The following is a 23,888-nucleotide window of genomic DNA, read 5'->3' on the forward strand; positions in this document are numbered from 1 at the left end:
CATGATTTTGTAAGACAGTATACGTTAAGTCGTCTTTCCCGCTGAGATTGTAATATCAATTAAAGGCTTTCATAAACAGAAATTGACATACCTTTGGGCGAAAATATTATTTTATCTTATAAATAAGCAATCCATTTATGAAACTTATTCAATTATTATCAGGCAGATTGTTTTTCACAACAATGACATTAATTTATAATTATACTTGACTGTTCTTGCGCTCGTGAATTGTGTAACTGCGCGTCCCGGACGCGCAACATTGACAAGACACGTCATGGCCTGGGCTAGGTTACAATGCTATCACAAAAAAAAATATTATAATATGTAAAAAAATGACTATATTTTTATTAAAGCAATAAAACGTGCTTAATCCTACGACGACGTACTCAACGTACACCTCCTTGTACTTATTATGAAATCTTTATTTTAGTTTTTCCACGCTGTTTCTATTTTTTATTTATCTGATATGGTACTAATAATTCGTATCGAGTCTTTACATTCAATAAAATAGTAACAATATTATGAAACTCTTAATACCTTATATCAGGTGCTGCTTGAAGACGATGAGGACTCGTTGGCACTGGTGTTCCAACATGTTAAGCCGGAGGATGCCGGCCTTTACACGTGTGTGGCCAAAACTAGCACTGGAAACATATCTTGCTCTGCCGAGCTCACTGTACAAGGTATTTAAACATATTATTTACTTAATAATATTTTGTAGTTGTGTGAACAAATTTTATTCCGATATGTAGATATCTAAGAGAACCACTTTGGCCTAGTGTTTACAACACATGGATCTTAACAAAAATCAAATCCACTTAAGGATTCATAATATTGTTTTCATGTATTAATTAGTGTTTGCAATTTATCTCGAGCTCGACATTGAATTCTGTAAAAATTACATCCACATAACGCAATTGGAGTAGCATCGTGGAATAGACCTATAATCTCCTCCTTCAGAGTCGTGGAGGTTTCTGCCCAATGGGACTAGTAAAAGAATTTGGTCTAGTGCTTTTAACAGTAATATAGGTTAAAAAAGTCAACGACTTTATACACCTTTAACTTCAGGAGCTGTGAACTTCTTACACCGTGAACCCACAAAGCCGCAACTAGTGATTGAACATCGTGAGGCCATCGTTTCTAGTGGAGGTTCAGCAATGCTAGAACTTGTTTGCAAGGGCTACCCCAAACCTAACGTGGTCTTCAAACACGATGGCAAGGTGGTGGAAGCCGACACTAGACATAAGTAAGTTGACAAACTTTAAAAAAAAACGAGATTGTTACATTTAAAATTTTACAATGCCTGCTTAGTGTATTAGTAGTAATTATATTTTTTAGTTTCATTCATTACACAACCAAACACGATAGATAGACATATCTGTTTAATAATGTTCAAAAGAATATCACACAAAAATAGGTTATAAAATCAAAAACATAACAATAAATGTTTGTCCAGATTCCTCCACGAAGACGACGAAAGCATGTCGCTGGTTATAAAGAACGTGACATCAGCGGACGCTGGCGAGTATCATGTAACCGCATCTAACGATCTTGGCGAGGATACTACCATTATGAACCTCATTGTCAAAGCTCCGCCGAAAATCAAGAAGAAGATAGAGAACCAGACCTGCATGGTAAATAATGAAGAACTATTAGAATATCTTATAGTCAATCTCTACATAATGCTCTTCAATTACATGTTAATATTTTTGTAGAAACCATCAAAGCATCATGACAATTCTTGTGTCTATAAATCTGTAGTCTTATAATTTCAGCAAATTTGCAAAAGATTGTTTTTGATACACGGTCAATCAAATTGTATTATAAAGTAATTCCTGACCGTTTTTAATAATAAAAAATCGTGTCTCAGGCCGGATCTACTCATGAAGTAATTATCGAAGTGGAAGGCTCTCCGTCACCAGATGTCAGCTTCTACAAGGATGGCGTGGAGATCAAATCCTCTGAGAGGATCACCATCGTAAAAGAATCTGAGGAGATCTATAAAATCATTATTAAGGACACCAAGTTAACCGATACTGGATCTTATTCTGTGGTTGCTAAGTGAGTTGAAAGTCATAATGAATAACCTTTTACAGTCTCAGAACAGTATATTTGTTAAATAATTAAAAAATAGCAAAACCAAGTACTTACAAAATTATAAAATTAATAAAAATAAACCCTTCAGCCAATTTTCAATAATTATTTTAGATCATTAAAATTAGAAAAACTGTATACATGTATGATTTTAACGATGACGAGAATGATAATGACAACATCAAGGAAATTTCCTTCGTCAATTCCTTCTAACCTATTAACTAATGAATAATCCTAGAACAACGAAATGTAAAAATAGCCGAGTCCTAAGCATCATTAAAACGTCACCAGGAATGAGGTCAATCAGTGCTCGGACTTCTGGCAGTGGCATGTAACGTCACCACCCAAGATACTGCAGATGCTCGGCGGGGAGCGCTCGTGTGGGGAGAACGACAGCGTCACATTCGAGGTGCACGCAGAGGGTGACCCCGCACCCACCGTTACTTGGTGAGTACACTGGAAGTGCTCTCACAAAAGTCTATTACGTTTATGCAAATCTGATTGTGTATTCTAAATAAACGGCTTAAAAATATATAAACAAATCTTTCAATAATAATTAATAAATAAGCTCATAAATCTGTACCTCAATAATGAGCGGATTCAGCGATATTCCTAAGAAATGCTAAGATGAACTTTTTTGGGTGTTATACAGCCTCGATTGATACTTTTTTCCCCTAAAATATTATAAATGATTTCTATTACGGTATACGTATGACTAGTTATTTACTTAAAATTATTTCAGGTACAAAAACAAGACCGAGCTAAAGGAGTCCTCGGCAATCAAGATCACATCATCCGGCGAAGCTCACAAGTTGGTTATTACTTCGGCTGCGCGCGCTGATTCAGGGGAATACTCATGCGAGGTTAGCAAAATAAGTATTTGTACCAATTATAGACTATTGTCCAATTATCACGATGAATTGATGATATCATATCATATCATCAATTCATCGTCATGGCCGTGAAATCAAATATTTTATTATAAAATTCATTTATTAAACATTTAAGAGTCACATCTTTAAAAGCCTGTTTGTACAAGTCGTGCTCAGTTATAGTGCCCTTGCAGACGCTCTGCAGCTCACTTCAGATTGTAATATCTTGTTCTAATTTCATTTTGTTTAAACGGACAATATTTAACCGTAAATTATAAATGTTGTCATATGCACTTGTTATGGTTGTATTTAGTGTTAATGGCGTTAATTTAGATATATTTTGATCTACACTTAATATTTTGAAAAGTATACTGTTTTGAAAAAATGGAGTAATCTTGTGAGTGGTAAAATACTACCCTTTATAAATACTTTCAATTATATATAAGATAGGGCAATGGTAAAATAGATAAATTACAAATATTTTTAAAAGACGAACCTAACATTTCAAACATAGAAATAAAATAAAGTAATAAAAACATATGATGAAACCGCATTAGATCCGCAACGTGCACGGCAGTGCGAGCGACTCGTGCGTGCTGAACGTGCGACGCGCGCCCAGTTTCACTCAGCGCCTGTGCGACACCACCGCCGCTGAAGGCGATGTCAACGTTGAATTCACCGTAGACGTCGACGCGTACCCTCAACCCAACGTCAAATGGTGACTTTTCTCGCCCTCTACATATAACCGTTTGATCAATCCTTCATGCAGATAATGTTTTTCTTAACTTTTTTTCTTATTTTATTTCGAAGCAATTTATATAATTGTGTTGATTAATTTAAATCAAATTAGCACAGAAGGAATTAATTCAAAATTTCATTACAAGCAGTACGTATGCAATCTGTCGAATCAGTCAATTATCAGATTCTCTGTGCGTAAGAATATCAAATAATAAATAAATAAGAAAAAATCGAATTGCCCGACACCCATGTTTTTATTAACACACTCGTATATATACACAATAGGTACTTAGGTGATGTGGAGATTACGGAAAAGAAGTCTGTGTACACGCGTTTGGACAACGGCAGCACGCACAAGCTGATCCTCAAAGAGGTCACAGCTGAATTGTCCGGGCAGTACACCTGCAAAGTTTCCAACGAATTGGGAGAGGACTCCTGCCAGGCTACTTTCACTGTCAATAGTGAGTTTTTATTATTTTTCTTGGTTATTACGTCCTTTTCAGATCAGGGGACCAACTAAAATGTGTAAGCATTTTAGATGTCTATGAATAAAGTTAGAATATAATATTGTAATTTTAACTTTTACTTTTAAAAGTAAATGTTTACTAATAACAACATAATCATATCTTAGATAAAACTGCTCCCTATATCCCATGATATTAAAAAATCATTGAACTTATTATCTTGTTCAAGTTATATTTAAAAAAATGTATTGATGATCGATCACGCTCTATGTGTTTTTCCCTGACCACTAGACCACTGACCACACAATAATGAATTGTCCCTAAGAAATTATTTGTTAGGAGCGTTATTTAAAACACTTCTATTTCTGATCAGGAAAGCCTCGCATTACCAAAAGCTTGGTAGACATGACTGTGGACGTTGGACAGACACTGAAGTTAGAAGTCGAAGTTGAAGGCTGTCCCGAGCCCAAGATCAAGTGGTACAAGGACGGAAAGGAGGTGACTACAGATGCCAGGATTAAGATTGAGAGGGATACCCAAAGGTTAGTAGGCATTTTTTTGAATAACAAAATTATTTTGTAATTTAGGTTAAACGTTAAATTAATTTTTGGACGAATTTTCAAACATATTGTAAAAAATAAAAAAAATGTAATATGTTATGAGTTAATATTTAAAATAAGATTCATTACACCGAAACATTTGTATGATACTCACCGATAATGATGGTCAAGAGAATAATAGAAAGAATATCTAATGCACTTGAATTTGTCTATTTAAACCTAAATAAATTAATTTTACATTACATTAACAGCCTGTAAATTTCCCACTGCTTAGCTAAGGCCTCCTCTCCCTTTGAGGAAAGGGTTTCGAGCATATTCCACCCATGTGCTTCAATGCGGGTTGGTGGAATACACATATGGCAGAATTTCATTGAAATTAGACACATGCAGGTTTCCTCACGATATTTTTCTTCACCGCCGAGCACGAGATGAATTATAAACACAAATTAAGCACATGAAAATTCAGCAGTGCTTACCTGGGTTTGAACCCGAAATCATCCGTTAAAATGAACGCGTTCTAACCACTGGGGTATCTCGGCTCCTAAATAAATAATATCCTAAATGAATTAATATTAGTAATATGTTGTTATCCTTAGGCTAGAGAATTACTTCCTGACGGTAACGCTGGTCAAGGAAGAAGACGGTGGCGAATACGAGGTGCGTGCAGACAACGAGATGGGTAGCGTGGCCTGCAAGAGTACTGTTACCGTGCACAGTAAGTACCCCAAAGACACATGTACGCAACTCTTGATAAATGAAAGATATTTAAAAGAAAGCTCATATTTTTTTAATAGAAAATACTTTGGCGTAAATATATACTTATGATTTTTCATAACAATTTAAAGTTCTTCAATTTAAATTATTATTTATTTGGATAACCTTACAGTAAATTTATAAGCCGAACTTAAATTACACTTAGTATTCATAGATATAATAGTATATATTATATAGACACAGTTCCAGCTTTCATAAAACTTTTCACACAAACACAACAACAGTCTGGTAAAGTATAAGTTACACGCCCGTCGTCGAATCGACCAAACAACTAATACGGCTCGTGATAGCCACGAATTTGAGAAATAGGTACAGTAGTAGTTTATATTAACGTAGTTAATTGGTAAATTAGATGACTACTGCATTGCACGTTTTAGTTTTACATATTTTATTATGTCCCCATTTAACGGGAATTACGTAGAATAGACTTATAATCCATCGAAACATTCACTGGACCTGAATGTTCTCGTGTGAACCACATTTTGCATAAAGCATCCAAGCACTTATTTTTAATCTTACCTTTGTGACGTCACCTTAATTAATCCTTATTGTCATCATTTTTCATTGTGTTCTATAGCGAAAGAAGTTCATTCGAGATTCAAAAAAGAAAGCTTAGTTGAAAATGAAATTGAGCACGAAAGCAAGGTAAAGAAACAGCAAATAGACGATATAGAAGATACAAAGAAAACGGCTAAAAAAGAAAAAACAAAACCTGAAAAAGTGGAAGAGAAATCTTTGGTCGATGAAATCGATGCTACAGCCAAAACTATAAAAATTGAACAGGTTGAACAATCCCCACCAGATAAACCAGAGAAGTCTCTTACTGAACCTGAAGAAATAGAAGAAAAGTCATTCTGGGATGATGTAAACGACGACGGACAAACTAAATCTGTCAAAATAGACGATGTTAAATCAACACCAAAAAAAGCTAAAGAACAGATAACAGAACAAATAGAAGAAAAGTCATTCTGGGATGATGCAAGCGACAATGGAAAAATCAAATCTGTAAAAATAGATGATATTGAGACGAAATCAAAAAAAGCAAATAAATCCACAACAGAGCCAGAAACTGCCGAGATCAAAGTTTGGGATGAAAACCATAACGAGCAACTTAAAAAACCCGTTGTTGAAGAGGTTCAAGCTGAAACACAAAAGGGTAACAAAGGCACATCTAAGCCGGAAGTAATTGAAGAAGTACTAATCGCTGATGAGCTGAAATCCGCGAAAAGCAAGTCCATTAAAAAACAATCCGTTAGTGAAGAGCCTTTGAGTGCTGAAAGTGAAGGTAAAAAACGCGCTTTGAGCTTCTCGACTCGCAAACAGCTTCTAGACGCAAACTCACGTTTTTCACAGTGTTGCATGCCCTTGTGTTATTTTTAACATCCAAGTGTGATTTGTCATGTTTAGGCCGAGTTTTTGAAACGGTAACAACGTTCAAGTCAGGCGATGATGGTTCAATTATTGTGTCTAAAGTGAGCAGCTCTCGATCTCAGGGCGCCATTATCACAGGTCAGTACCAAGCTTAACGCCTTTTCTTCCCATTTTTAACTTCTCTGTCAGTAGAATTTCTAACTGTCCTACTAAATTGCTATATTTATTTTAAAAATACAAACATAACCATGCGTAAATCATTGCATGATCGATACAATCTAAACAAAGATCTGTTTCGAAATTTCGATGTAATAATATTTTAACTGGTAGGTCCAGCCGAAACGCGCACTATACACAAAATGACTTCGAGTGCTGTGTATTATGATGAGGATGATGAATGTGATAGAAAAATTATCAAACCTAACACGCCACATACAACTTCTTTAGAAGTTGAAGAAATTTCTAGTCACAGTTACTATCTGTCTGAAATAGGACATTATACAATACCAGAGCATATTAGAAGAGGTACGTATGGTATTATCGAGGAACCACAGACTGATTCCGATGCAGAAACCAACTCCAGGCATAGTAGACCATTAGGCAACAGAACAGTATCTATTATGTCGATGTCCGAGGATGAAATGAGCTGGCACAACGACTCACTCTCACGCGAAATTTCTATTGAAGATCTCTCAAAATCTATCTTTGATATAGACGAGACTAGAAAAGTTTTTAGCAAAGACTCGTATGTGCGGCAATCTTCTTTCAAAGAAGATTACTTAACACATAAAGGTGACGAGGAAACCGTAATATTGAAAGAGAAAAGCCATAAAATATTTGAAAACGATATCACAGAGAAACTCATTCACATTTCGAAAGAATTTGACGAAAACGAATTCAAACAAGTCGAAAACAAAATAAACGATGTTAAAAATCGCATTATAGAAGAACTAGTTTTAAGTCCTAGTAAATATATTGATAATATAACAAAAAATGAGGCGGAAACAACAGTAGAGAGAAGGAAAAAAACTAGCGCTGGTTTATTTATTGTCGAAGAGGAAGCCGATGGTGACATTGAAGAGCTTTTAAGACGCAGCCAGAGACAAAGGAGCATTTTAGACGATATAATTAACAAGGAAGATGAAAAAGGTAATAGTCAAGTCAATACAATTTACTATGAGAGGAAATATTGACGCGCGCGGCTGAAATGATAATTAAAGTAACGCTACGCTGTGTTCGTCCGGAAACATAACATCTTCTACATGTTGCTTTTAATTAAATATTGACTTAAAATCAAAGCAACCGCTTTCTTTGTCTATCTGATATTTTCTTCCTTAATTTGCCCTAACATCATTTTTAAAGTCACTTTAAAGTAAATATTACCATTATATTCAACAAGTTTGGCTCTTTCATAAGAAAATATCCGATTTTTCAATGTTACCGTAGCAAATCTATACTTTGTCTGTACTAATGTTCTGTCGTATGTTTGTTTTAGCACGCATGCGTAATAACATTTCCTTCTGGCATACTAATACTTGGGTCCCACTCCGTCGAAGATGTTAATCTACAGCGACTTCAAAATTAAGGTACATACTATATTATAAAAGATAGTTTGCGTGCATGGCATTTACGCTTTTGTGAGTCTTAGTGTATAAATTATTATGCCCTGGCAACAAAAATGGTACGTAATCACACAATACATCACACGATTCAAATAAAACAAAACAATTTACTCACAGGTGAGTTAAAGCCGCTTAAATTAAGCTGCGATAACTGCTGTATATATACCGCCGAAAATATTATTAAAAATTGTATATATTTTGAGTTATTCTTAAGGCTTCAATATTATGTAAATTAGCGTTATTTTCTTATATATTATGATTGAATTACTTTTATATTATTTTTACGCCCACATAATGAATATAATTCAACCTCCCTCCCAAAGATTTAGATTTCAAATATTTCCATTCCAATCTTCCATTTACAGACTAACTTATAAGTACCACTTAAAAAATCCTTAATTCCGCTGTATTGCACACATAATATAAAAGTTCATAACAATCAAAAACAGATGTACCATTAATTCTAGCAATCTTACTGAACATATTATCTTACAGCACCCCCCAAACTCAAAGAGAGCAGCATGAAGGATGGACACACTTACGAATCTCTGCCCATGGTGTACACGGTCGAAGCCTCTGGTACCCCGAAGCCAACTATCCGCTGGCTTCACGATGGTCAGGAAGTAAAACCTAATGGTAGAGTCCACATTACAAATATTGGTGATCTCTATAAACTGGAGATCGACACTGTGGATTTGAAAGATGCAGGCAATTGGCAGTGCGAAGTTATTAATGATCTTGGCAAGCAGACACTACAGGCTGAGCTATCAGTTTCGCGTGAGTATTCAAATAGTTTAAAATAAATATTATCTGGTGATGATGATGATTGTCGTGGTGATAAGTTCAAATTAGTAATAAACTTGAAATAATGAAATAATGTATGGTTAAACAAAAATATTAATTTCTGAAGTACATCATGGCTTTAGGAATTAAAATGAAAACTGTAAAATATAATTGTTTCCTAAAACGTATTAAGTATTCTTATGTTAACGTCATCCAGTGATAATTATAAACACTAAGACTTTAAAACCGACGTAACTCTCTTAGCCGTGGCGGACCTACGCAAGCCCATATTCACCGCTCCCTTGGAGGCACAACACGTGATGCAGCGAGAACCCGTCACGCTGAAGGCAGTGTGCACGGCGGATCCACTACCGCACGTGGCCTGGCTACTTAACGGCAAGGAACTGACTCCGGATGCGACCCTCGTTGTCAATGAAGAAAGTAAGGAGCTCGACCATGGCATAAAGGAGTGCACCTTCACACTGCACATACCTACCGGTAAGTTTTTTAGCCAATGGATGAAAATAAATTTACATCTAATAGCGTTCTTAATCTGATAGCATACGTATCGATAGTACTCGAGTGCTCAAAATGAGTTTTTATGGCTGGAAACCATTCGATAGTATACCTTTCATGGTGAAAGGATTAAAGCCTTAAAATACTTATATTTTCTTTATGTTCACCGTAAATGGTAATTAATCTCACATTATAAAACTCACCCCAATTAACATTGGTCTAATATAATAATAATAATAAGAGTACTACATTATATAATAATTTTATCCCGATATATTTTAAATATAATATTTCATGCTTCCAGGCCGCCACACAGATACGGGTATATACACCGTGCAAGCTAAAAATAAGTACGGCCTAAGCGAGAGTTCCGCACGCCTGGATATTCTTTTACGACCTGAAGTTGAACCTCTGAAGGATATCACCATTGTGCCCTTCGAGGAAATTACTTTTATCACCAAAATTCGGGCGAATCCCGTCGCTGAGGTCAAGTGGTGAGTCATTTGATGTATGACACTTCAGGGTATAGTTTCTAGTTCTATTTTTAACAGTTTACAAAGAGTTCCGTGATCGACGTATATTATTTATAATTGTTAAAAAGATTTCTTAATTTTGTGTGACAAATTAGCTAATTAATTAATCATTTGAGAGCTCTGAGAGAAAGAAGACAAGAAAGATAACTTTTTTAGTAAAAGAAGTTTGTAAAAATGTCTAGTATGTATGTATTTAATTAAAAGTATTAAATAGATGTGTCTGTCTTGCTTTTTTAGGAGTAAAGATGGCTATGTTATTCAGCCTTCAACACGCCACGAAATCATTGAAGACCGTGAAGCAGAAACTTTCAAGCTGGTGATAAAGAACGTTGGACTGGAGGACGCCGGTCAATACACCGTCACTGCCACTAACGAAATCGGAGAAACCACCCAGCAGGCTAAACTTAATGTGCACAGTTAGTAATAATCATTATCATTGCATTTTGACAAAGACAAAGTTTCCGACGCAATAATTTAGCAAATATAAGTTTCATAGGGCATATACCTACTATTAATAACCATAATGTAAAAGGCGCTTTTATTCTGTACAATATTGTTTGAAGTTTAATTACTTTCATCGAATCAATAGCTGATTCTCTGGATATAATCTGCATTCCGAACATTGGTATTAGTTGTCGCCCGCGGCTACGCTTGCATTCTAGAGTTGGTCGAGTTACACCTGACGACATAAAAAAATGCCTAAAATTTCATCAAAATCGGTTCGGTGGTTTGGTTAAAGTGTAACAAACAAACAAACAAACAAACAGACAGTTACTTTCACATTAGTATAGATGTAATATTGTTAAGACATGATGTTTAAAACTACTTGTAACGGTCTACTTTTATTAAATATATTTTGACTTTTATTACAGCTGACAAGCCAGCATTCGTGCGTCCAATCCAGAAGCAGATCGTGAAGGATTACGATGACTGTACACTCAGAGTGCGATGCGATGGCGTACCCAAACCCCAGGTGAAGTGGTTCCTCAATGGCAAGGAGGTGGTCAACGACGACCGACACACCATCACTACTGAGGTGGGCGGACAGGTGGACAGCGAACTGGAAATAAAGCACTTTGGAGCTAGTGATGCTGGCAAGGTTAATATTGTTTTTTAAATTGAAATTTCATAACAATAATAAATAATTAATCAATATTTGTTCATAAAATTGGCAATAAACTTTTTTTAACAGTACACTGTCCGTGCAATGAGTGTATCTGGCGAGGCGGAGTGTGAGGCGATGATCTCCCTCGCTCAGATCCCACCGGGCTTCTCGCACAAGCTGGACCGGCAGAAGGATGTGGACGAAGGGGAGCCTTTGGAACTAAAGGCCAAGGTCGATGGTAGTCCCATACCTACTGCGAAATGGTACGTTTTTATCATACACTTAAAGGTTTATTAAAAAAGATACGACTTATACACTAGTTATGTATATTTAAACACAATACTTTGTTGATATAGTTGACATTTGCTGAAAATTTAAAAAAACCTTATATGAAATATCTACATGGTCTATAGGTTAAAAGATGGCGTAGAGCTTTCGCCGGACGATTCACATGTGAAGCAAACAGTACTGCCCGATGGCACGGTCAAGTTAACCATCGAACACGTTACCCCTGCGGACTGCGGCGCCTACAAGCTGGTCATCAACAACCCTAGTGGAGAGCATATGGCCATTTGCGCTGTAGCCGTTAACCGTGAGTTGATGAATCCTACAACACTTGGGACGAGAAACTATCGAATTGAGAAAAATAAGTTAAATAAATCGAGAAAAGTTTTAAAAACAAGATTCCATCTGTGTTTGTCAACAGCACAGTAAAGTGTGCAATATTTGAGCCCAAGTTAGTTAAAACTCATTTAAAATTCTGTTCCTAAAGACTTGGAATCCATTTCTACTAATACATTTAGTCAAATAAAACAAAATTTAAGAACCTAGATATAATTCTCATTATGTATACAAAAGTATTGCCTCGCCTATAAATACGGTTTTGTTTTCCAGCAACACCTCGTAAACCTTCATTCAGTCAAGAGTTGGAGGATGTTAAAGTGGTCGTAGGTCAACCCGTGCAGCTTGAGGCCAAAGTCATGGCATTCCCCGCACCTGAGGTCAAGTGGTTTAAGGATGGTAAGTACTCTTTGCTAGTTGAAAAAACGGTTTAAATACACCATTCAAAATGCAAAATATATAGTCGTGCAATATATATTAATAAATTAAAAAAACCTGCCTAACTTATGGTGTTGTCAAACGAGCCATAGAATTTCTGCTTCATAATTAGAGAACAAATGCATAGACGGACACCACGTTGCTAATGTAACTTCAGATAGTTTATGTGTCTCAGTGTCATCTAACTCTATCTCACAAAAAACTTGTTCTCTTGTTTTCTTTGTGCCTATTTGTGTACTAAAACAAATCAGATCTCGTAAATTTTTAAGATACTTATTACCTTTACATAGATACTTACATTGGATTCGTTAACTTCCAAGGTGTCCCTGTTCGGCCGAGCCAGGCGGTCAACTTCATCAATCAGCCAGGTGGCGTGGTGGGACTCAGCATCGACAGCTGCCGTCCCGAAGATGCCGGTGTATACTCACTCGTCGTCACTAACAGACTGGGCGAGGTCGCTTCCAAGGCTAAAGTCGAGGTGACTCTACCGTTCTTAAATATTATGTCAACCAAATTTTTGTTTCATTTAATGAACAACACATAATATGATCTTGTAATATTTTACGCCATATTTTTTATCAATTATGACTATGTTTGAAAGATACCTCAGATTTATTCTAATGGAATTTTGAACAAGTTTCCTGCTTCTATTATTATAATACATTGTAATGTTTTGTATATTCTAGGTGGGTCAAAAGGAACGTAAGCCAGCATTCATTGCAGAGCTGCAACCTGCTAAAGTCATAGAAGGTTTTCCTGTAAAGCTTGAAGTCAAAGTGATCGGACATCCACCGCCCACTATCAAATGGTAATGTTTTTTGATGTCCCTTTTGATGGATATAAGACCATTCGTGACTTATTGAACGATATTGTGAAATCCTATATATTAGTGAAACAACCTAAGCGTAGTTTTGTGTAAATAATTAATTGAATGGGAACAACGATTAAACATAATCTTAAAATATTAATTATTTTTTAATGAATCGATACACACTTACATAACATGATGATCGAATATTATATCCGTAATAAAATCTCGTGCTACATGTATGCATAAATGTCTTTGCCCTCAGGACACACAACGGCAAGGAGGTGGTCCCGGACGGGCAGCGCGTGCGCGTGATAAGTCAGCCGGACGGCTCGCACGCGCTGCTGCTGAGCGAGGCCAGCGCGCCCGACGCGGGCCGCTACGGCGTGATCGCTATCAACGAGAAGGGCCAGAGCGGCTGCGAGGCCGAACTCAGTGTAGCCGGTCAGTACAGACGCTATTTTATCGTAATTCTTGTCAAAAGATAATTTATACGACATTTGATAAAAATATATTTAATAGGTACATACGTTCGATCAGAATTTTTCAGGATCCATTATATACTATATCATTCATATTCAACAGGTCGCGAGGATGCATCTGTACCGCAAGAGCGTCCACAGTTTATCCATGGTCTACGTGAGGTGACTGGTGAGGAGGGCAAGCCGTTGAATATCAGCGCACCGTTCACTGGGAATCCAGTGCCCCAAGTCACTTGGACCAAGGATGGACAGCCGCTTAAGCCTAATGAAAGGATCTTTCTCACTTGTGATGGAAAGAAGGTGGGTCATATGCTATCGTTGATTCTACACTTGACGCGTATTTTATGCGAGATTTTAAAGTATACAATGAGTGAATCATTAGTTATAAACTAAAAAGGCCTCCAATGCTAACCGATTTTAATTCTAACTATATTTTAACATTGATTTCTAGGTTGGCATGGAAATCAATTCTCTGGAACTACCAGATGCTGGTGTATACTCCGTGAAATTAGTTAATCCTTTGGGAGAAGACACAACCGAAGGCAAGATCAACGTTCGCAAGGTGTTCCAACCGCCGCGCTTCACTCAGAAGTTTACAGACTTGCAACAAGTGAGATAATATCCAAAGCGTATTTATTGAATGTATTTAATTACCAATATACCAATGTGCGTAGAAATATATTTCATACTATTTTTCGTACTAACTACTTAATAATATTTCCTCGATCAGCTTCCAACATTCGACGCCAAGTTCCCAGCGCGTGTCATTGGACTCCCAGCACCCGACATCACGTGGTACAAGAATGGCACTCTCCTCAAGGCCTCCGACAAGTACTCTATCAAGCGTGACGGCGACGCGTGCTGCCTGTACGTGCGGGACATCACGCAGGACGACGCGGGACAGTACAAGTGTGTAGCGAAGAACAAGGAAGGAGAGGACAGCTGTGAAGCGGTGCTGGAAGTTGTGGATAAGATGTAAGTAAAGGGTTCAAAAATAAGATGGTAAGAGGAGCTAAAGTAATCTCATTTCAAAAAGGAAAAAATCGAATAACTTAGATGTTACAAGTTACTAAATGAAAGGAATAAACTAAAATACTAAATCAAAGGAAAACAATGGACATTTCATATTAGAATATATTAAAATAAAAATCGTTTGTGTCACAAAAATAATATTTATAATCAATTTTGTAGCGGACGTAAACAGAAGGTGGAGCCGCCGACGTTTTTGAAGAAAATTGGCGATGCGGAAGTGATCCGCGGTCTCAGTGCCAAATTCACGGCCTGCGCCACGGGAACCCCCGAACCGGAAGTTGAGTGGTAAGCGATTTTGTTCTAAACAGATGGTTTAGAACACGTTAAATAATATCACAATTAATAATAATAATATTATGGTAATAATAATTTAATTTACGTAAATTTATTACACGTTCTTCTGCAACTATAATAGTAAAATTTTATTAAGGTTCCGCAACGACGACAAGCTGTTCCCCAGCGAACGCATACGTATAGAGCAGGAGACCACTGGCCTTCTGCGGCTGACCATCGGCGGCGTGGGGCCCGAAGACGTAGCCACTTACCGCTGTAGGATCTACAACCCACACGGAGAGGAGTCGTGTACCGCGCAGCTTATATACGACAGTGAGTTGGGGTCACACATAATAGCTAGTGAAAAATTATCATTTCATTTTAGTTCATACTTTCAATGAACCCAAATCCTTTTTTTTTATATTTGTTAGCAAATAAATATTGTCTAGAAATTAAAATGTTAAAAAATGTATCAAGTCCTATAAGTTAGTAATATGAAATTATGAATCATTCATTTTCTTAAATTACCAACATCTCGGAAGATTACTGTGTAAATATACCTTGACTGTTTTTTTGGTTAAATGGAGAAATATTATTTTAAACCAGTATAAAAATATGCTGGATTCTATTGGAATTGTATTTTCACAGCTTTGGAACCTCAAAGTGGAAAGAAGCCTATGTCAGAACAATACAGTGATTTTGATAAAATGAAGAAAACTGGCGTGCCAATGCCACTCACAGATAAGCCGATCATCTCACGTATGGCTGACCGTCATCTTACTTTGTCCTGGAAGCCATCTATTCCGCATCAGCCGAGATTCCCCGTTACCTACCAAGTCAGTTTATATTGATTTTTAATCTATAAAAGAATATCATATTGTAAACAATAAGTTTAGTTTTTTAATAGAATAGTAGCAATGTTTCATGGTGAGGATTACTAATATTCCTATTTCTGGAGGGGTCTCCAAATCTTAAAGCTTGCGCTAGGAGTGGACACGCGAATAGGATAGAACCTGCGACTTCTTACATCGCTAGGCGACCGTGTCACTATTGACGGTTTATTTTCTAATTCTTATTATATTTACGTCTAACTTTTTTTTTTATATTACGCTTGCTTTATTGTAATAAATTCTAAGAACGTGTGTGAATTATAGAATCCAATTATTGAACATGTTGTGGCACATCCAGGTCGAGATGTGCGAAGTCCCGGACGGCGACTGGTTCACAGCGCGCACGGGGCTGCGGTCGTGCGTGTGTGACATACGCAACTTGGAGCCCTTCCGCGATTACAAGTTCCGCGTGCGTGTCGAAAACAAGTATGGTGTTAGCGACCCCTCGCCCTACGCCAACACCCATCGCGCCAAACTCGAGCCTGACCCACCGAAATTCGTGCCCTACCTCGAACCCGGCATCGACTTCAGGCCTGAGACATCGCCCTACTTCCCCCGGGACTTTGACATCGAGCGACCTCCTCACGACGGCTACGCTCAGGCCCCTAAGTTCCTTCGTCAAGAATACGACTCGCAGTACGGCGTGAAGGGACACAATGTCAACTTATTCTGGTTCGTCTACGGCTACCCGAAACCTAAGATGACGTACTACTTTAATGACGAACCGATTGAGATTGGCGGTCGATACGATTGGAGTTACACAAGAAACGGCCAGGCTACACTGTTTATCAATAAGTGAGTATGACGTAAAGGACTTTTATTAATTTAGCTACGGTAACGTCAGACGTCTAAACGTTTTTTGTAAAATTTTAACAAAATACTCTTATTTTAGTTCATAATACTATGGATCTACGTTTTGTTTTCTAGGATTGAGATTATCTAGATTTTCTATTTTGAGACAACGAATTAGCTAATTTTTTTTATATTAAAAGTTAATTCGTGTTTTTGGATTAACGACAAAACGTAGTGATATTTTAAGAATGTAAAAACTAATGATAATTATGAACCTAGGATGCTGGAGCGTGACGTGGGCTGGTATGAAGCAGTGGCCAGCAATGAGCACGGACAGGCGCGCCAGCGAGTGCGTCTGCAGCTGGCGGAGTATCCCACGTTCCTGAAGCGTCCCGAGGAGTGCGTGGTGCTGCAGCGGCGCCTGGCGCGCATCGAGGCGCGCGTGGCCGGCGTTCCCTTCCCCGACATCAAGTGGTACAAGGACTGGCAGCCGCTGGCGCAGAGCTCTAGAATCAAGGTGAGTTTAAAAAATTTGCTAGTCCTAATGCTTTCAAAACGCTTTCTTACATAATATATAATTTTTAGCTTAATCGCATTCGTTGGCGATTTATTCTTTGCAAATTTGCAATACACTCGATGAATATGACTTCATATTTATTTGTAATATTTATCACGAATGACTTATAAAATTAACTTATTTTACTCTGATATTTCGTTTCAGATGCACTTCATCGAACCGGACACGGTGGTGCTGACTATCAGCGACGTGATGCTGAAGGACGAGGGACTGTACTCCGTGTCTGCACGTAATGTGGCGGGCGCAGTCAGCGCCTCTGCGATGCTGTACGTTGAGGAGAGCGAGCACGAATACTCCGCCAGGTAAGTCTCAAAATATAAGTAAACTCAAACTCAATTTCCGATCACATTTAATTATATGAACAACGATTATAGGACTCGAGAATATCCACCCCGCATTAAGGCGAGCTCTAAACCCTTCGGCGACTACTACGACCTGGGCGACGAGCTCGGCCGGGGAGTGCAGGGCGTCGTCTACCACGCCGCGGAGCGCACAAGCGGTAAGCTAGCATCACCTCTAACAGGATATAAGACATCTACTTTAAGAAAAATAGAAATTGTAGTCCATTAAAAAACCCGATGATATGAATAATTCTATACATAAGAGACAGTAAGAATACAAATTACTTCTATTAAAAAAATGTTTTTTTTTTTCATATATTATTTATTTTTGTTATCTATTATTGGATCATCAAACTGATTACAATTAGTAGAGCCAAGCTATTAAAGTAAATATTTTCAAAGAACCTGCATTAACGATACAATTACTTCACAATAATAACTTTTTTTAATTAAATAAATTACCTCATACCCTCATTCTTATAAATCGACAGGTCGCAACTACGCCGCTAAAATAATGCACGGTCACTCGGATCTGAAACCGTTCATGAAGAACGAGCTGGACATAATGAACATACTGAACGACCGACACCTCGTGCGGCTGTACGACGCCTACGAGCACGACCACACGCTGGCGCTCGTGTCGGAGCTGGCGGCGGGCGGGGAGCTCGTCCGGTGAGTGCCGACATCGCCACACTCGCCGCGTGATCACTGTTAGTACTTAATTTATTTTTGACAGTACTATATTAATTTTGTAAACTTGTCGTCGCGCAGAGACCGCTTGCTTCGGAGTCAAGGATACACGGAACGTGAGGTAGCGGGCTACGTGCGACAGCTCCTGAGAGGACTCAAGCACATGCACGACAACAGTGTCGCCCATCTCGGTCTTACTGTGAGTAGAACGAAGATTTCTCAAGCAATACAATAACACTTCTAAATAAAATACAGGGATGTAATTTTTGTAAAATAAGTTTATTATTATTATTTTAAAAAAAGTGTGTGGTAAGTCTTAACATTTAAATATATCTACAGATCGGCGAGCTGCTTCTCTCACACGCAGGTAGCGATCTCCTGAAGATTTGCGACTTCGGCCTGTCCCGCCGCATACAGATGAACAAGTACGCGTCCCTGGACTATGGCATGCCCGAATTCGTGTCGCCCGAAGTCGCTAACGGCGAGGGTGTGTCCTTCGCGTCCGACATGTGGAGTGTGGGCATCATCACCTACATCCTGCTCAGCGGACACTCGCCCTTCCGCGGTGCAAATGACCGCGAGACGCTGACCAACGTGCGCGCAGGCTCGTGGTCGTGGCACGACGAAGACTGGTGGTCTCGCTTCAGCGCTGAGAGCCGGGACTTCATCTCGCGCCTGCTGCAGGTGCGCTGGCACGACCGACTCGACGTCGATGCGGCGTTGGCGCACCCCTGGCTGCTGCGGGCAGACAAGATCTACGAGGACGAGTACATCATCACTACGGACAGGCTCAGGAACTACTATAACCTCTACAGGTTGGTCCTTTTCACTATCCTTTTGTCTGAAATTCTTATCTTAATTTTACCATTAATAACTGTCAATAGTGACTGAGTTAATTACTCTACTATTACAATACCCTGCCTACAGAGACTGGACGAGTAATGCGCAGTGCCGCACGTGGTTCCGTCGCCGTCCGTTGAGTGGTGCCTTTGATCATCCCTCCAAAATGGTCTACCCACCTGGTGAAATTTACACTCCCGAAGGTATGTAACATAATATTGGTGTCGTAATCATAGTATTAGCAAAATGAGTGGACAAAACAACAAGAAACAATCGGACAAATAAAAAACAATATTTTTTGTAGAATGATAAAATTAAATATAAAACTACTTAAACCAGATTTTTTAAATCGAATTTTTAAAAATGTATTGCATACATTTAAATTATTTTCGTACGTCACATTTTTAATATAAAAATAAAATATTTTAATTTACCAGGAACCCCAGACCGTGACCGCGCATCCCACGAGAGGAAACCTGGAGATTGGGATATCAAATTCAAGCAATGGGAGCATCCCGACTGGGAGGTATCTGCTAAGTCGGAGAGCCAGTAAGTATTGCTAGTTACAAATATTTATAGTATCTTTTTTATTACATTTTTTGCTGGTAATTACCTTATCACACTATTAAAAAAATTATGGATCATGGAGGTGTAATTTTATTCTTTTATTATAAAATAATTTAAAAAGAAAGGAACAGTCTGTAAATAACCCACTGCTGGGCTAAGGCCTTCCCTCCCTATGAGGAGAAAGTTTGGAGCTTCTTGAACCAAGAATTTCATTGGATTTGACACATGACATTTAAGTATAAATTAAGCACGTGAAAAATCATTGATGCTTGCCTGTTAACCACGGGGTCAGTACAGATAAATCCCTAATACAGATTAATCCCTTTGTCCTTATTTTGCCTTTAACTTAAAGTAGTTACTATTCGTCTTAAGCACCTTATTGTTTTGACACGACTTATTATACTGAATTTTTAAGTAGTAAACATTTACAATATAAAATCCATTTAAAATAGATTTTATATGAAAAGTCAATTATATTCATTGATTTTCAGTTACCAAAACGGCCCAGACACATATCTGTTGCAACTGAGAGACACTCAGTTCCCGGTTCGGCTTCGCGAGTACATGAAAGTGGCCTGCCATCGCTCACCAGGATACAGCCTCAGCATACAAGACGCATACGACCCTCGAGTAAGATTTAAATCAAAGTCAAAAATCAATTTTCTAAAAGCTATCAGTAAAATTTGAATGATGTGTCGTTTTCTACTTTATCTAACAAATATTTAAATTCGTGTAAAACACATTACATACTCATTATATACAGATAACCAATGAAAGGAAACATTTAATATCGAACAAAAATACATTAGCTCAGTTGTTTTTCATTTATAATTCACATTTATTTCACTTATGTATATTATATTTTCAGACTCCGATTATCCGCGAACGAAGACGTTTCACCGATATTATGGACGAGGAAATCGACGATGAAAGACGCGAGAGGATCAACAACTACGGCTCCGAGAGCTACACTATCAGACGACTCCGACACGAACTCGGTACTAGACTCGACAGCTACGCAGAGGCGCAGGCATTCATGGAATCCAAGAAGGATGGCCAACTGCCATTCTTTAGAGAGAAGCCCCAAGTGCTCCCGGTGCAGGAGGGCGAACAGACGCAACTCTCTTGCTACGCTGTTGGCGATCCCAAACCAGTCATCCAATGGTTCAAAAACGACATGGTCATAGCTGAAGGGCAGCGCATCAAGATTATCGAAGATGAGGAAGGAAGATCTACCCTCAGGTTCGACCCCGCTATGCACCATGATATAGGCTTCTATAAGGTCGTAGCTAGGAATAAGGTCGGACAAACGGTCGCACGAACAAGAATCGTAGAGGCCACCAATCCAGATGCACCAGACAGTCCAACAGCTACAGAAGTATCAGATAAGGAAGTACTCCTGCGTTGGAAGCAACCAAAATATGATGGCAACTCGCCCGTAGTTTGCTACAGCCTCCAGTACAAGAAAGGTGACAGTGTAGAATGGAATACAGTGGCCGAAAACATCGACCATGAGTTCTTTGTCGTTAGAGACCTCGAGCCAGATACAAGTTACCAGTTCAGATTGTCTTCTCGCAACAGAATTGGATGGAGCGACAAAGGAATACCAACTAGTCTAATCAAGACGAAGGAGGCCGGAGCTCCGAAAATAGAAGTCACGAAAGCGATGCGGCATCTACAGCAAATAACAGAGTCAGGACAGGAGATCGTATTACACGAAGACAGACCGAAATTAGATTATGCGACGGAAGATAACCCAATCGACTGGGACGCGACACAGAACTTTTCAGAACGTTACAGTTTTATATCAGAACTTTGGCGAGGAAAGTTCTCGATTGTCGTGAAAGGCGTTGATAAGACGACCGACAGCGTGGTTGTGGCGAAGATCCTGGAGGTCAGACCGGAGACAGAGATTCAAGTGCAGAGGGAGTTCAGTTGCCTAAGAAAGCTAAGGCACGAAAGAATATCGAATTTATTAGGAGCTTACCAGATACCTGGCTCTCCTGTTGCGGCCCTGATTCTAGAAAAACTGCAGGGCGCAGATGTTTTAACTTACCTCTCGAGCCGCCACGACTACTCTGAGCAGATGGTAGCTACGATAATAACACAAGCGCTGGATGGTCTGCAGTACCTCCACTGGCGAGGTTATTGCCATCTGGATTTGCAGCCCGATAACGTGGTAATGGCTTCGGTCCGGTCCATCCAAGTTAAACTGATAGATTTCGGTTCAGCTCACAGAGTCACCAAGCTAGGAACCAGTGTACCACAAGTCGGTGAACTGGAATACAAAGGTAAAAAAAAAAACATATATATTAAAATAAATTTGAAGCTCAATAGCGCAATGGCTTAAGGGCCGCTTAGTGCAGTAGCGAAGCAAAAAGTCGCGGAATCGAACCTGACCTCTTCAGCTACTGTCGTCCCCACTCCTAACACAAGCCTTAAATTTAAATTTGAATGGGATAAATAGGAATATTTGTAATTTCATATAATTTCGCATAGCTACTATTCCTTAAAAAAAACGACATTTTTTTTACATTTTTACATTCGATAAAGATTAACTAAGATAGATTCATTCCTATTCAGCGCCGGAGATTATAAACGACGAGGCGGCGTACCCGCAAACCGACATCTGGTCACTGGGCGTGCTGGCCTACATCCTGTTGTCCGGAGTGTCTCCCTTCCGCGGAACCGACGACGCGGAGACCAAGCAAAACATCTCTTTCGTTCGGTATCGCTTCGAACACCTATATAAAGAGATTACGCAGGTTCGTAGAAATTGGAAGTTAATTTAAAAAACGTTAACTTTCGAGATGGTGTCTATCTATAAAGTACTTGGTAACTGTGTTGCCTATAAGTATTTCTTTTAATTTTCGTGAACACAAAGTTATTTAAAAAACAAACAATTTTGGTACTTGGAGTGGGTTAGTCTAAATGTAACTGTACGAATGTGTCTCTAGGAGGCGACGCGCTTCCTGATGTTGGTGTTCAAGAAGGTCCCACTGAAGCGGCCGACGGCGGAGGAGTGTCATGAACACCGCTGGCTCGCACATTCAGACTTTACGCAACGCAAGCGAGAGAGAGCCGTCTTCCTCTCCAACAGACTAAAGGTTTCTCTTTAGCTATATTTAGACTAACATAACTCGAACTATGTGTTAAATTATTGTGATTTTTAATGATAAATAATTTAATTTGAAATTATACAGAAATAATTTCCTGAAAAAAAAAAGTTGTTTTTGATTTTGATTTTTTTCTCAGGACATTTTAGTGTATCTTGTGCTCGAAATTCGAAACTTTTCACGAAATTGTAAATGTAATTTTTTCAGGAATTCTCTGACGAATACCACGAACGCAAATCCCGAGAAGCGTCACAAGCAGATACGCTAGCCTCATTCGGGTCACCGCGCATCCTCACCAGGTCCAACAGCATAACCGACGAGTTGCTCACCACCTCCTCCAGCCGCTGACCACTGATCATCCTCATGCGGGGCTTAGGACCAATTAATTAATATACGGTTAAATTACTTATCGAATAATCTGTTAAATAGTTCCCGGGTTAACTATCATTTAAATATTATCGTTGTTTAGATGTAAAATACAAACTTGTTTTTTTATAACTATATTTAATTATATATTTTTTTAGGCATAAGCATAAAATTCTATTAAAATTTTCATAAATTATATAAAATTATTTCTTCGTTGTAAATAGATGATTCATTTTGTTAACTAATATAGCAAATGACTAAACTTAATAAAAACTGACAAATTTAAGATCATATTTCCTATCTACAATAATAATAATTTACACCACATTCAAATATTTAAAATACTATGACTGCTTTTAAAAAATACTTTAATCTATCAATCGCCGTTTAGCCGCCGTCACACTAAATTGTTCTAGTCAATTAATAGGTAATATATTTCGAATCTTGTTATTGTTAAGGGTATTTTTAAAAACTTTTATTACTTATTTATTTATAACGATTGATTTTGCTTCAGTATTATTGAGGTGAATAAAATAAATTTTCTCAAAGTGCAGTATTATTTAACTGTCTCGAATTAAGTCGAAATTGTAACCAATTTCTGATACAACTGGTCTGGAAAATTA

At 38.2% G+C, this 23,888-nt stretch overlaps 1 protein-coding gene across 8 annotated transcripts in view; it reads left to right on the plus strand.

Moving 5' to 3' along the window:
- Positions 1-23,827, plus strand: part of LOC125067115 (obscurin) — a 102,811-nt gene extending 78,984 nt beyond the window's left edge. For 3 of the 8 annotated variants that reach the window (XM_047675545.1, XM_047675555.1, XM_047675536.1), the window contains exons 17-60: positions 548-683; positions 1,069-1,246; positions 1,457-1,634; positions 1,871-2,061; positions 2,386-2,541; positions 2,837-2,957; positions 3,524-3,684; positions 3,990-4,165; positions 4,542-4,710; positions 5,325-5,443; positions 6,080-6,787; positions 6,910-7,011; positions 7,204-8,022; positions 8,991-9,272; positions 9,543-9,776; positions 10,099-10,288; positions 10,565-10,743; positions 11,200-11,426; positions 11,520-11,695; positions 11,846-12,024; positions 12,327-12,452; positions 12,812-12,969; positions 13,178-13,299; positions 13,565-13,743; positions 13,885-14,081; positions 14,233-14,391; positions 14,512-14,756; positions 14,973-15,098; positions 15,244-15,419; positions 15,735-15,922; positions 16,275-16,771; positions 17,048-17,285; positions 17,490-17,647; positions 17,720-17,844; positions 18,178-18,358; positions 18,458-18,575; positions 18,716-19,191; positions 19,304-19,419; positions 19,654-19,765; positions 20,275-20,413; positions 20,652-22,074; positions 22,367-22,548; positions 22,741-22,890; positions 23,107-23,826. In XM_047675545.1, the coding sequence (XP_047531501.1) occupies positions 548-683; positions 1,069-1,246; positions 1,457-1,634; positions 1,871-2,061; positions 2,386-2,541; positions 2,837-2,957; positions 3,524-3,684; positions 3,990-4,165; positions 4,542-4,710; positions 5,325-5,443; positions 6,080-6,787; positions 6,910-7,011; positions 7,204-8,022; positions 8,991-9,272; positions 9,543-9,776; positions 10,099-10,288; positions 10,565-10,743; positions 11,200-11,426; positions 11,520-11,695; positions 11,846-12,024; positions 12,327-12,452; positions 12,812-12,969; positions 13,178-13,299; positions 13,565-13,743; positions 13,885-14,081; positions 14,233-14,391; positions 14,512-14,756; positions 14,973-15,098; positions 15,244-15,419; positions 15,735-15,922; positions 16,275-16,771; positions 17,048-17,285; positions 17,490-17,647; positions 17,720-17,844; positions 18,178-18,358; positions 18,458-18,575; positions 18,716-19,191; positions 19,304-19,419; positions 19,654-19,765; positions 20,275-20,413; positions 20,652-22,074; positions 22,367-22,548; positions 22,741-22,890; positions 23,107-23,247 (10,413 nt within the window). In that variant the 3' untranslated portion in view covers positions 23,248-23,826. Of the gene's footprint in view, positions 1-547; positions 684-1,068; positions 1,247-1,456; positions 1,635-1,870; positions 2,062-2,385; positions 2,542-2,836; positions 2,958-3,523; positions 3,685-3,989; positions 4,166-4,541; positions 4,711-5,324; positions 5,444-6,079; positions 6,788-6,909; positions 7,012-7,203; positions 8,023-8,990; positions 9,273-9,542; positions 9,777-10,098; positions 10,289-10,564; positions 10,744-11,199; positions 11,427-11,519; positions 11,696-11,845; positions 12,025-12,326; positions 12,453-12,811; positions 12,970-13,177; positions 13,300-13,564; positions 13,744-13,884; positions 14,082-14,232; positions 14,392-14,511; positions 14,757-14,972; positions 15,099-15,243; positions 15,420-15,734; positions 15,923-16,274; positions 16,772-17,047; positions 17,286-17,489; positions 17,648-17,719; positions 17,845-18,177; positions 18,359-18,457; positions 18,576-18,715; positions 19,192-19,303; positions 19,420-19,653; positions 19,766-20,274; positions 20,414-20,651; positions 22,075-22,366; positions 22,549-22,740; positions 22,891-23,106 lie in introns of all 8 variants that reach the window. The other 5 variants (XM_047675506.1, XM_047675511.1, XM_047675507.1 and 2 more) reach the window with 3 other exon arrangements.
- Positions 23,828-23,888: the final 61 nt, after the last annotated feature.

Source organism: Vanessa atalanta, chromosome 1 (genome assembly GCF_905147765.1).
Source record: "Vanessa atalanta chromosome 1, ilVanAtal1.2, whole genome shotgun sequence".
Taxonomy (NCBI): Eukaryota; Metazoa; Arthropoda; class Insecta; order Lepidoptera; family Nymphalidae; genus Vanessa; species Vanessa atalanta.